The sequence below is a fragment of the Apteryx mantelli genome, chromosome 2 (genome assembly GCF_036417845.1).
Source record: "Apteryx mantelli isolate bAptMan1 chromosome 2, bAptMan1.hap1, whole genome shotgun sequence".
Lineage (NCBI taxonomy): Eukaryota > Metazoa > Chordata > Aves > Apterygiformes > Apterygidae > Apteryx > Apteryx mantelli.
The window spans coordinates 172,654,455-172,667,556 of record NC_089979.1 but is presented as its reverse complement, the minus strand read 5'-3'; the positions used below and the strand labels follow the sequence as shown (position 1 = coordinate 172,667,556).

At 73.2% G+C, this 13,102-nt stretch overlaps 1 protein-coding gene across 1 annotated transcript in view; it reads right to left on the bottom strand.

Annotated features, from left to right (window-relative positions):
- The window catches only part of LOC136991357 (SCO-spondin-like), a 47,653-nt gene that overhangs the window by 9,104 nt on the left and 25,447 nt on the right, over positions 1-13,102 (bottom strand). The window contains exons 60-81 of the mRNA XM_067292237.1: positions 12,703-12,870; positions 12,445-12,576; positions 12,147-12,292; positions 11,943-12,037; positions 11,806-11,858; positions 10,763-10,939; positions 10,270-10,349; positions 10,026-10,195; positions 9,147-9,193; positions 8,822-9,022; positions 8,556-8,726; positions 8,165-8,362; positions 7,661-7,757; positions 7,294-7,517; positions 6,170-6,319; positions 5,842-6,008; positions 4,476-4,642; positions 4,173-4,393; positions 2,093-2,299; positions 1,704-1,913; positions 1,418-1,585; positions 1,196-1,327 (exon numbers count right to left, since the gene is read on the bottom strand). Coding sequence (XP_067148338.1) covers positions 1,196-1,327; positions 1,418-1,585; positions 1,704-1,913; positions 2,093-2,299; positions 4,173-4,393; positions 4,476-4,642; positions 5,842-6,008; positions 6,170-6,319; positions 7,294-7,517; positions 7,661-7,757; positions 8,165-8,362; positions 8,556-8,726; positions 8,822-9,022; positions 9,147-9,193; positions 10,026-10,195; positions 10,270-10,349; positions 10,763-10,939; positions 11,806-11,858; positions 11,943-12,037; positions 12,147-12,292; positions 12,445-12,576; positions 12,703-12,870 — 3,381 coding nt within the window. The remainder of the gene's footprint in view (positions 1-1,195; positions 1,328-1,417; positions 1,586-1,703; positions 1,914-2,092; positions 2,300-4,172; positions 4,394-4,475; positions 4,643-5,841; positions 6,009-6,169; positions 6,320-7,293; positions 7,518-7,660; positions 7,758-8,164; positions 8,363-8,555; positions 8,727-8,821; positions 9,023-9,146; positions 9,194-10,025; positions 10,196-10,269; positions 10,350-10,762; positions 10,940-11,805; positions 11,859-11,942; positions 12,038-12,146; positions 12,293-12,444; positions 12,577-12,702; positions 12,871-13,102) is intronic.

Sequence of the window (13,102 nt, the reverse complement as noted above, 5' to 3'; positions counted from 1 at the left end):
CTGCGTGTGACTGTGTTTGCAGTGCGTGCACAGCTTTGCAGGTGACTGCATTTGCAGTGCACGCACAGCTCCATGCATGTTTGCAGTGCACGCACAGCTCCATGCGCTTTCAGTGCATGCACAGCTCTGCATGTGACTGCGTTTGCAGTGCACGCACAGCTCCATGCATGTTTGCAGTGCATGCACAGCTCTGCGTGTGACTGTGTTTGCAGTGCGTACACAGCTTTGCAGGTGACTGCATTTGCAGTGCACGCACAGCTCCATGCATGTTTGCAGTGCACGCACAGCTCCATGCATTTGCAGTGCACGCACAGCTCCATGCGCTTTCAGTGCATGCACAGCTCTGCATGTGACTGCGTTTGCAGTGCACGCACAGCTCCATGCATGTTTGCAGTGCATGCACAGCTCTGCGTGTGACTGTGTTTGCAGTGCGTACACAGCTTTGCAGGTGACTGCATTTGCAGTGCACGCACAGCTCCATGCATGTTTGCAGTGCACGCACAGCTCCATGCATTTGCAGTGCACGCACAGCTCCATGCGCTTTCAGTGCATGCACAGCTCTGCATGTGACTGCGTTTGCAGTGCACGCACAGCTCCATGCACGTTTGCAGTGCATGCACAGCTCTGCGTGTGACTGTGTTTGCAGTGCGTACACAGCTTTGCAGGTGACTGCATTTGCAGTGCACGCACAGCTCCATGCATTTGCAGTGCACGCACAGCTCCATGCACTTTCAGTGCATGCACAGCTCTGCGTGTGACTGCAGCACATGCACAGCTCCATGCGCTTTCAGTGCATGCACAGCTCTGCGTGTGACTGAGTTTGCAGCGCACGCACAGCTCCATGCATGTTTGCAGTGCATGCACAGCTCTGCATGTGACTGTGTTTGCAGCGCACGCACAGCTCCATGCGCTTTCAGTGCATGCACAGCTCTGCATGTGACTGTGTTTGCAGCACACACACAGCTCCATGCGCTTTCAGTGCATGCACAGCTCTGCGTGTGACTGAGTTTGCAGCACACACACAGCTCCATGCACTTTCAGTGCATGCACAGCTCTGCGTGACTGCAGCACATGCACAGCTCCATGCGCTTTCAGTGCATGCACAGCTCTGCGTGTGACTGAGTTTGCAGCGCACACACAGCTCCATGCGTTTGCAGTGCGCACGCAGCTCTGCGCGAGCGTTTGCAGCGCTCACCGGCGGGGCAGCGGCAGCCCGGCTCGCAGGGCTCCTCGTCCTGGCAGGCGATGCCCTCCTGCAGGTCCCAGCAGCGGCGCGGGCAGCGGTTGGCGCAGGCCACGGGGGCCATGGGGGGTGGGCAGCCCTCCCCTGGGAGACGGCACGAGTCGGCCCGTGCTCAGCACCGGGCGCGTCTCTCCCCCCCACCCCCACCCCGCGCCCCCTTCGCGGCGGCCGTACCGCAGGGCCGGGCGTTGCAGACGCGCACGCGGTGCCGCTCGCCCCGGCAGCGCTGCCCTCCGTTCTTGGGCGGGGGGCCGGTGCAGGAGCGCGTGCGGACGGCGCGGCCCCCCCCGCACGTCCGGTCGCACCGCGACCAGGGGCTCCACTTGGACCAGGCGCCGTCCACTGCCGCCGGGAAGCACAGGGAGGGTTACGGCCGGCCGGGATCGAGGGGGGGTGTTGTTGCGGGGAGGGGGCGAACCCGGCCCGCGGCCCCCCCCCACCCCCGCGCGCCAACCCCCACCTCGGCAGGGCTGCGGGTTGCAGCGGCGGCGCTGGACGTGGGCGCTGAGCATGGCCTCGCACCAGCGGCCCCCCGGCCCGGGGGGGGTGTAGGCGCGCAGGCGCTGCTGCAGCCCCCCGCCGCAGCTGCGGGAGCAGGCGCCCCACGGCCCCCACGGCGTCCACGAGCAGTTCACGCCGGCGCACTCCTCGCCCCGGCACGGCGCCGCGGCTGCGGGGACACGGCGCCGTGGGGCAGGGCCGGTGCTCCAGCCCCCCGGCAATGGGGCAGGAGGGACGGTCCCAGACCCCCCCGGGCAGTGGGGCAGGCAGTCCCCAGACCCCCCCATGCAGCGGGGCAGGTGGGACCATCGCAGCCCCCCCTTGCCGTGGGGCAGGCGCAGCCCTCACCGGCGCAGTGGGGCAGGTTGCAGGGCAGCTCCTGGACGGCGTCGCCGGTGCAGTTGGCCGCCGCGGCGCAGAGGCGGCTGCGGGTCTTGGTGGCCGGCAGCTGGGGCCGGGTGCAGGTCTGGGAGCAGGGGCTCCAGGGGGACCAGGGGCCGAAGCCCTCCGCGGCGCCTGGCCGGGGGCCCGGCTCCTCCGTGGGGACGGCCACCGCTGCGGAGGGCACAGCACGCGGGGGGGGGTGGGGGGGGTGACGTCCCTGCACCGCCCCACACCGCTCCCACGCCCTGGGCTGGGCCAGCGGGGCCGGGACAGAGGGGGGCGGGATGGGGGTCAGACCCACGGCGGGGCAGAGGGGACGGGATGTGGGTCCCATGGCAGGGTGGAGGGGACGGGATGGAGGCCAGACCCGTGACAGGGCGGAGGGGACAGGGATGAGAGCTCTGACCCACAGCAGGGTGGAGGGGGTGGGATGTGGGTCAGCCCCCCAGTGGGGTGCAGGGGGCAGGATGAGGCTCAGACCCATGGTGGAGCAGAGGGGATGGGGGCCCAAACCCATGGCAGGGTGGAGGGGGCGGGATGGGGGTCAGACCCATGGCGGGGCAGAGGGGATGGGGATGGGGGTCAGACCCACGGCCCCATTGGGGTGGAGGGGGTGGGATGGGGGTCAGACCCATGGCGGGGCAGAGGGGATGGGGGTCAGACCCAAGGCAGGGCAGATGGGATGGGAGGTGGGTCAGCCCCCCAGCAGGGGACAGGGGGTGGGATGGGGGTCAGACCCATGGCAGGGCAGAGGGGATGGGGGCCCAAACCCGTGGCAGGACAGAGGGGACACAATGTGGGTCAGACCCATGGTGGGGCAGAGGGGGCGGGATGGGGGTCAGCCCCATGGTGGGGCAGAGGGCAAGGGATGGGGGCTCAGACGCATGGCAGGGCAGAGGGGATGGGGGCTTAAACCCATGGCAGGGTGGAGGGGACGGGATGGGGGTCAGACCCATGGCGGGGCAGAGGGGATGGGGATGGGGGTCAGACCCACAGCGGGGCGCAGGGGACAGGATGGGGGTCAGCCCCCCGGTGGGGTGCAGGGGCTGGAATGTGGGTCCCCCCCATAGCAGGGCGCAGGGGGTGGGACGTGGGTCTCCCCCATAGCGGGGTGCAGGGGGTGGGACGCGGGTCAGCCCCACGGCAGGGTGCAGGGGCCGGGATGTGGGTCTCCCCCATAGCGGGGCACAGGGGGCGGGACGTGGGTCCCCCCCATAGCGGGGCGCAGGGGCTGGGACGTGGGTCCCCCCCATAGCAGGGCGCAGGGACGCGGGACGCGGGTCCCCCCCGCAGCGGGGCGCAGGGGCTGGGACGCGGGTCTCCCCCATAGCGGGGCGCAGGGACACGGGACGTGGGTCTCCCCCATAGCAGGGCGCAGGGACACGGGACGTGGGTCTCCCCCATAGCAGGGCGCAGGGACGCGGGACGCGGGTCCCCCCCATAGCAGGGCGCAGGGACACGGGGCGCGGGTCCCCCCCATAGCGGGGCGCAGGGACGCGGGACGTGGGTCTCCCCCATAGCAGGGCGCAGGGACGCGGGGCGCGGGTCCCCCCCGCAGCGGGGCGCAGGGGCTGGGACGCGGGTCCCCCCCGCAGCGGGGCGCAGGGGCGCGGGACGCGGGTCTCCCCCATAGCAGGGCGCAGGGACGCGGGGCGCGGGTCCCCCCCGCAGCGGGGCGCAGGGGCTGGGACGTGGGTCCCCCCCATAGCAGGGCGCAGGGACGCGGGGCGCGGGTCCCCCCCGCAGCGGGGCACAGGGGCTGGGACGCGGGTCTCCCCCATAGCGGGGCGCAGGGACACGGGACGTGGGTCCCCCCCGCAGCGGGGCGCAGGGACGCGGGACGTGGGTCCCCCCCATAGCAGGGCGCAGGGACGCGGGACGCGGGTCCCCCCCGCAGCGGGGCGCAGGGGCTGGGACGTGGGTCTCCCCCATAGCGGGGGCGCAGGGGGCAGGACGCGGGTCCCCCCCATAGCAGGGCGCAGGGACGCGGGGCGCGGGTCCCCCCCGCAGCGGGGCGCAGGGGCGCGGGGCGCTGCGCACCCACCTGCGCACTCGGGGGCCCAGCAGTCCCTGGCGTCGGTGCGGGGCCCGGCGCAGTCGCGGCCGCCGCGGGCGGGCTCCGGTCGGCTGCAGCCCCGCGTGCGGCTCTGCCGCCCCGGCCCGCCGCAGCTGCGCGAGCAGCGGCCCCAGGGCCCCCAGGGCGCGAAGCCGCCGTGCCGCGGGCAGCGGGGCTCGGCGCAGCGCAGCCGCCCGTGCGCGCACGTGCTGCGGGCGAGAGGCGCCGGTGGGCACCGGGACGGGGGGGGGGGCGCGGGTTTTGGGGGGGGGGGGGTGCGGGGCCGCTCACCAGTTGGTGCAGGCGGAGCTGAGCGTGCTGCCGTGCGGCACCTCCCGCCCCGCGGCGTCCGGGGGGGTCGGCGGGGCGCCGGGCTCGGCGCTGTCGCTGTCGCCGTCGCCGTCGCCGTCGCCGCGCAGCTCCCGCAGGAGCTCGTCGGTGAGCAGGCAGGGGCACTCCTGCGCGCGGCGACAGCACGCGCGACCGCGGCTCCCCGGCACCGGGGGGCGCCCGCCGCCCCGAGCAGCCACCGCGGCGCGGGGGGCGCCCGCGGCCCCGGGCAGCACCCACCGCATGGGGGGCACCCAATGCCCCAAGCAGCACCCACGGCACGGGGGGCACCCACGGCCCCGGGCAGAACCCGCCGCATGGGGGGCACCCAATGCCCCAAGCAGCACCCGCGGCGCGGGGGGCACCCACGGCCCCAAGCAGCACCCGCCATATGGTGGGGCACCCACAGCCCAGGCAGCACCCGCATCCCACACAGCACCCACAGCCCGGGTAGCACCCACATCCCACGCAGCACCCACAGCCCCAGCAGCACCCACAGCCCCACACAGCACCCACAGCCCCGGCAGCACCCGCATCCCACACAGCACCCACAGCCCGGGTAGCACCCACAGCCCGGGTAGCACCCACAGCCCCCGCAGCACCCACAGCCCCATGCACCACCCACAGCCCCATGCACCACCCACAGCCCAAGCAGCACCCACAGCCCGGGTAGCACCCACAGCCCCACGCAGCACCCACAGCCCAGGCAGCACCCACATCCAGGCAGCACCCACAGCCCCGGCAGCACCCACAATCCAGGCAGCACCCACAGCCCGGGTAGCACCCACAGCCCCAGCAGCACCCACAGCCCCAAGCAGCACCCACAGCCCAGGCAGCACCCACAGCCCCAGCAGCACCCACAGCCCCAAGCAGCACCCACAGCCCAGGCAGCACCCACAGCCCCATGCAGCACCCACAGCCCCAGCAGCACCCACAGCCCCATGCAGCACCCACAGCCCCAAGCAGCACCCACAGCCCCAGGCAGCACCCACAGCCCAGGCAGCACCCACAGCCCCATGCAGCACCCACAGCCCCAGCAGCACCCACAGCCCCATGCAGCACCCACAATCCAGGTAGCACCCACAGCCCCACACAGCACCCACAGCCCAGGCAGCACCCATAGCCCACACAGCACCCACATCCCCACACAGCACCTGCAGCCCCATGCACCACCCACATTCCCAGGCAGCACCCACACCCCAAGCAGCACCCACAGCAGTGCTCCAGTCCCCCAGCGGGCAGGTCCGCGGTGCCGCGCCGCGCGGGCTCCCCGTGCCACCACGCCATCGGGCTGCGCGGCGGCGCGGGGCCCCGGGGCGCCGCTCACCTGGAGGCAGGCGCCGCGGTGCTGGAAGGTGCCGGCGGGGCAGTGGCAGCCCTCCTCGCAGCGCTGCGCGAAGCAGCCCACGCGCCCCACCAGCTGCGCGCAGCTGTAGGGGCAGCCCTCGCCCCGCAGGCACTCGCGGTACAGCCGCCCCGCCGGGCAGCCCGCCTCTGCGCCGCGGGACACGGCACCCGTGAGCCGGGGGGGGGGGCCGGGCGCGACGTCCCGCCATCCCGGCCCCCCGCACCAGCCACCCCGCGTGGATGCAGCGGCGCTTTGCAGGATCCCATGCAGGGACCCCTTCGGCATCGCTTCCGGAGCCGCTACTCACCGCGGCACACCTGGGTGTTGCAGGTCCTGCTCTGCACGGGCAGCCCCGGGCACTCGGGCTGCCTGCAGGCCCGGCTGCGCATCTGCTCTCCCCCGCCGCAGGAGACGCTGCACGGCCCCCACGGCGACCACTCGCCCCACGGCTCCTCCTCTGCGGGGCGCGGGGGCAAGGAGAGCGGGGCTCGCACCCGCGGGCCAGCGGCTCCCGCCGGTGCTGCGCGGAGCCTCGCGCGGGGCGAGCCCTGATTTCACGTGTGCTGCAGGCACCAGCACCAGCGCCAACCCCGGCGCCCCTCTTGGGAAAGGGATGGGGCTGGATGTGCTGTGCCCCAGCAGGATCGCCCACGCCGCACCACGAGGCACCACAGTGCACTGCACTGCACCACAATGCCCTGCACGGCATTGCATTGCACTGCGCTGCATTGTACTGCACTGCACCATGCTGCCCTGCACGGCATTGCATTGCACTGCGCTGCATTGTACTGCACTGCACCACGCTGCCCTGCATGGCATTGCACCGCGCTGCACCACGTAGCACCACACTACACTGCACAGTACCGTATGCCACCGTATGGCACTACGTTACACTGCACAGCAGCACAGTGCACTGCACGGCACCACACGGCACCATGCTGCTTTGCACAGCATCACACAGCACCGCACTGTGCCATGCAGCACCACATGGCACCACATGGCATTGCGCGGCATCTCTGCACTGCATTGCACCGCACTGCACTGCACGACACTGCACTACATTGCATTGCACCACGCAGCACCACACCGCACTGCACTGCATGGCACTGCACTGCTCTGCATTGCACCACACTGCACCGCACTGCACTACGCAGCACCACACTGCACTGCATGGCACTGCACGGCACTGCTCTGCATTGCACCACATTGCACCGCACTGCATGGCACCGCACTGCCCAGCATTGCACCACGCAGCACCACACTGCACTGCATGGCAAGGCACGGCACTGCACTGCACTGCACCACACTGCACCGCCTGGCACCGCAGTGCCCCACATGGCACCTCGTGGCCCTGCACGGCCCCTCAGGGCAGCACGCTGCGCAGCGTGGCCCCTCGCCGCACCCCCCCAGCGGCGCACGGCGTCCCCTCACCCGGGCAGGCGTCCTCCGTGGGGCAGGCGCGCTGGTGCTGGCTCGGCCCGCGGCAGCCCCGGCCCCCGCCCTGGGGCGCCGGGTTGCTGCACTCGCGGAAGCGGAGCTGGGTGCCGGCGCGGCAGTCGGGGGCGCAGGGCCCCCACGGCCCCCAGGGGCTCCAGGCGCCGTCCGCGCGGCACCCGGGCGCTGCGCGGCACCGCAGCTGCCCGGCCTCGCACGTACTGCGGGGAAGGGTGGGGGGCAGCATCACGCAAAGCCGGGGGTCCTGCGCCGCGGTGCTGGGTGCCGGGGCCAGGCCTTTCCCGCGGGCGCCCGCGGCTGGTGGTCCCGGGGAGGGGGGGTGGGGGGGACCGAGGGTGCTCACCAGTTCTGGCAGGGGCCGTGCACGCTCTCGCCGGGCTGCAGGAATTCCCACGGCACCGGCCCGGCACCGGCCGAGGCGTTGGCCGCCCAGGGGGACCCTGCGGGGACACGCGCGTCGCCCCCAGCCCGCACAGCGCCGTGCACCGCGGGGGACACCCGGAGCCTCCCGCCCTCCGCGCGCCTCCCCTTCCTCCAGCCCCTTGCAGCACGCAGCACCGGCCCCGCCGCCCCTTGCACACCGCCCCCCCCCCCCCAGCCCGCCCTGGCCCCCCGTCTGGCACGCAGTGCCTGTGGGTCCCAGCGTGACCCCCACGGGGTGCCGGACCCCCCCACACACCGGGGCTGCGCCGCGGGGCCGGCACTGGGTGCACCCCGTCCGCCTCGAAGGGGGCTCCCCGGGCACCTGAGCGCTGCAGCCGCTGGCACTCACCCAGCGAGGTGTCACCCGGCGAGGTGTCACCCGGCAAGGTGTCACCCGGCAAGGTGTCACCCGGCGAGGCATCGCCCAGCGAGCTGTTGCGGTACTCGCAGCGGCAGCGGTCCGGGCTCACGCAGGCACCGTCCTGGAGGAGCAGCCCCGGCGGGCAGCCGCAGGCGGGCTGGCACCGCGGGCTCTCCAGGCACGCCGTGTCCTCGCGCAGGTCCTCGCAGGAGCGGGGACAGGGCTTGCCGCAGGCCAGCGACACCAGGCCCCCGCCGCAGTCTGGAGGGGTGTGGGGGGGAACAGAGCGCCGGCGTCCGTGCTCGGGGCCGTGCCGCCGCACCGCGGAGGCGCTCGGAGCTGGCACCGTCGCAGCGCTCCGGGGCTGCGCCGGTTTGCAAAGCTGGCGGGGACCGAGCGCTGCCCCGGCGGGACGGGGACGGGGACGGGGACAAGGACGGGGACGGCCGCTCACCTTCGCAGGCGCCGCTCCCCCGCGGGCAGGGCCGGCTCTGGCGGGCTTCCCCGGCGCACGGCAGGCCCCCGAAGCGGGCGGCGGGGTTGGCGCAGTGCCGGACGCGCGCCGCCCGCCCCGCGCAGCCCTCGCAGGGCGACCAGGGACCCCAGGAGCTCCAAGCCCCGTCCACTGCGAGCGGGAGCGAGACGGGGCGCTGAGACGTGGCGCGCGGGGAGGGCACGGCGCCCCGCGCGGCTGCCGCCGGCCGGCGGGCGCGCACCTACCGGGGCAGGCGGCGGTGGCGGCGCAGTCCTTGCGCTGGCGCTGCAGCCCGACGTCCCCGTGCCGCTCCTGCTCCCCGGCGCACGCCTCGCCGCCCCGCTGGGGCCGGGGGCAGGAGCAGGAGCGGTAGCGGCTGGTGGCCTCGCCGCCGCACGTCCGCGAGCAGGGCGTCCACGGGGACCAGTCGCACCAGGCGCCGGGCACTGGGGAGAGCCGGGGTAAGGTGGCACCCGCCGCGCGGCGGGGACAGCAGTGCCCTCCCGCACCCCGTCCCGGCACGGGGTCACCGCCGCCGTGCTCCTGCCCCGGCTGCCCCCGGGCACTCACCGGGGCAGGGCAGGCTGGTGCAGAGCATCTTGCCCTGGGTGCAGGTGCTGGGGACGCAAAGCAAAGGGGTGAGGACCCGCCGGAGAGGGACGGAGCAGGCAGCGCTCCTGCAGAGCCAGGACCCGGCGTGCTCCCGCAGACCGTCCCCATGCCCATCCCTGTCCCCATGCCCATCCCCGTACGCATGTCCATCCCCATCCCTGTCCCCATTCCTGTCCCTGTCCCCATCCCCATCCCTGTCCCCATCCCCATCTCCATCTCCAACCCCATCCCCATCCCTTTCTCCATCCTCATCCCCATCCCTGTCCCTGCCCCCATCCCCGTCCCCATCCCTGTCCTCATCCCCATCCCCATCCCCATTCCCATGCCCATGCCCATCCCCATCCCCAAGCCTGTCCCCGTCCCCGTCCCCATCCCCATCCCTATCCCTGTCCCCATCCCCATCCCCATGCCGGTCCCTGTAAGCATCTCCGTCCCCATCCCTGTCCTTGTCCCCGTCCCTGTCCCCGTCCCCATCCCTGTCCCCATCCTCATCCCCATCCCCGTCCCTGCTCCCATCCCCATCCCCGTCCTCATCCCCATCCCCATGCCTATGCCCATCCTCATCCACATCCCATCCCCATGACCATCCCCATCCCCGTCCCCATCCCCGTCCCCATCCCCGTCCCCATCCCTGTCCCCATCTCCATCCCCATGCCCATGTCCATCCCCAACCCCATCCCTGTGCCCATGCCCACGCCCGTCCCCATCCCCAAGCCTGTCCCCGTCCCCGTCCCCATGCCCATGCCCGTCCTCGTCCCCATCCCCATCCCTGTCCCCATCCCCATCCCCATCCCCATCCCCATCCCTGTCCCTGTCCCCGTCCCCGTCCCTGCCGACCAGTTGTTGCAGCCGTCCCCGCGGGCGACGGTGTCCCCGGGCAGGTAGCGCCGCCCCGCGAGCAGGTCCAGGCAGGTGCAGTTGCTCGGGGCCACGCACGCCGGCCCGCGCGGGTCCAGCACCTTCCCCCCGGGGCAGTAGCAGCCGGGCTCGCAGCGCCAGGCGCAGTGCTGAGGGCGGAGGGCAGGGTGAGCGCGGGGACGGCACCGGGGGGGGGACGGCGACGCCGGCGGGACCCGCTCACCGCGATGTCGTCGCAGGAGCGGGGACAGGAGGGGCCGCAGCGGCTGTACACGGAGCCCTCGACGGCGGCGCAATCCGGGGCTGCGGGGGACGGCGGAGGAGGCGTCAGGGCGCGCGCACGGGGGGGGGGGGGGTCGCCGTGCCCCGTCCCACCTCCGCCCCCGCGGCGGCTCACCCGGGCACTCCTGGGGGTTGCAAACCTCCACCTGCGCCGGGGCCCCCTCGCAGAAGTCGCCCCGACCCTGGGGCGCGGGGTTGCTGCAGGATCTGCTGCGGCTCCGCACGCCCTGCCCGCAGCTCCGGCTGCACCCGCTCCAGGGGCTCCAGGCGCCCCAGCCGCCGGGTCCTGCACGAGGCCGGGAACCCTCAGCAGCCGCCGCCGCCGGCGCTGTGGCAGCCGGGGGCGCGCTGCAAGCACGGCGGACGATGCACGTGCCTGCATGCAGCGCCCGCAGCCCCCCCCCCCCCCCCCGGCGCGGGCTCGCGGCACTCACGGGAGCAGGGCTCAAGGATGCAGGGACGCTCGTCCGGCTGCGGCCCCGGCTCCGCGCAGGGCGGCCCGGCTCCCGGGCGAGGGGCGGCCGTGCAGAAGCGGTAGCGGCGCTGCAGGCCCAGCCCGCACGAGGCCGAGCACTCGCTCCAGGGGGTCCAGGCGGACCAGAGCCCGCTCGCTGCCCCGGGAAGCACAGCGGGGATCAGGCTGGCGCCAGGCACCCCCGCGCCCCCCCCCCCCCCAGCAGCCCAGGGACTGGCCGATGGACGCCCCTGGCCCAGGCGAGGCTGCGTTTCTGGGGGAAGGCACGGGGGTCCCTCATTTTGGGGCTGCTCCCTTGCTTTGGGACTGCTCCCTCATTTCAGAGCTGGTCCCTCATTTCGGGGGGATCCCTCACTTTGGGGTTGCTCCCTTGCTTTGGGGCTGCTCCCTCATTTCGGGGCTGGTCCCTCATTTTGGGGCTGCTCCCTCGCTTTGGGGCTGCTCCCTCATTTCAGAACTGGTCCCTCATTTTGGGGCTGCTCCCTCACTTTGGAGCTGCTCCCTCATTTCGGAGCTGGTCCCTCATTTTGGGGCTGCTCCCTCGCTTTGGGACTGGTCCCTCGCTTTGGGACTGCTCCCTCATTTCAGAGCTGGTCCCTCATTTTGGGGGGATCCCTCACTTTGGGGCTGCTCCCTCGCTTTGGGGCTGCCCCCTCATTTCAGAGCTGGTCCCTCATTTTGGGGGGATCCCTCACTTTGGGGTTGCTCCCTTGCTTTGGAGCTGCTCCCTTGCTTTGGGGCTGGTCCCTGATTTTGGGGCTGCTCCCTCATTTCGGAGCTGGTCCCTCATTTCGGGGGGATCCCATTCCCTCGCTGCCCCGGGGCCGAGCTGGGACGAGACACCCCCCACGCAGCACGTCGGCACGACCCAGCCACGGGCACCAAGACCCCCAGCCCCGGGGGCAGCAGGAAGCAGGGGACCTTCGGGGACCGGGGGGGGGAGAGGCTGAGGGGCTGCCGCCAGCCCGGGGCCGGTCCGCGACGCCGCTGCGCAGGGCTTACCGTCGCCGCAAGCCGCCCGGGAGCAGTTGGCGATCCGTCCGGCGACGCAGGAGCTGGGAGAGGGGGGAGCCGGCAGCCGGTCGGAGGCGGGCAGGGGAGGGCGGCCGGGGCGGGGGTCCCGCAGCGCCGGCACTCACCAGTTCTCACAGCCCCGGGGCACGGCGGCTCCGGGGAGGTAGAGCTCGCCGCCGGCGGCGCAAGGGCACTCCGTCTCGGCCACGCACTCGTCATTCTGCAGGAGCAGACGGGAGTCGGACGCGGGCGAGCCAGCCCATCCTGGTGGCGTCGGGCCTGCTGCCCCCCCCGCAACGCCGTGGCAGAGACGCCGGCCCCCTGCTCACCAGCAGCACGGCGCCCGGGGGGCAGTAGCAGCCGGCGCGGCAGGTCCCGTTGGCGGCGGGGGCCGTGCTCAGCTCGGCGCACGAGCCCGGGACGTCGGCACACTCCTTCCACACCTTCCCGGCCGGGCAGACGCCCGGCGCTTCACCTGGGGAGCCGGAGAGGGGGCAGCGGGTTGCAACCCCCCCCCCAGGGCTGCACGCTTGGGGCATGCAGGCTCACACTGGAGGGGGCTCATGTGCCCGGGGGGGCTGGAAGCTGCTTGGACGGACGGATGGACGGACGGACGGAGGGGCTCACCGGGGCAGGGCGTGAGGTTGCAGGTGCTGAACTCGAGGCCGCCGGGGAGGGAGCCGGTCCGCGTGCGGTTCCTGTAGCCGCCCCCGCAGGGCACCGAGCACTCCGACCAGGGTCCCCACTCGGCTCCGGCGCCTGCGCACACGGCAGGAGGGGGCTCCGGGCGCTGCCAGGTCCCTGGAGCCCCCCTGGGGGTCCCCAGCGCCCCGGGCCCAGCAGGTTCCCCCCTCCCCGGGGCGCAGCGCCGGGCCGGCTCACCGCGGCAGGGCTGCAGGCTGCAGAACTCCATCTCCACGCCGGGGCCCTGGCAGTCGCGGCCCCCGAAGGCGGCCGGCGGAGCGGTGCCGGCGCGGTACCGCCGCCGCGTGCCCACGTTGCAGCTGCGGCTGCAGGCGCTCCACGCCGTCCAGCTGCTCCAGCCGCAGTGCACTGCGGAGAGGCGCCGGCACCTCGCTGCGGCCCTCGGCCCCGCCGGGCACCCGGGCACCCTGGCACCCCGCGCCTGGGCTGGGCGCCAGCCTTGCAACCCGGCTCTGCCTCGCACCAGGGACGGGGGCGCTGGGGGGCTGCAGGGAAAGCCGGGAACCTTGCCCTATCCCTGGCATCCTTCCCCTCCCGGGCACGGGGGGGAGTCGTTCCCTCCAGCTGCAGACGGGCTTGG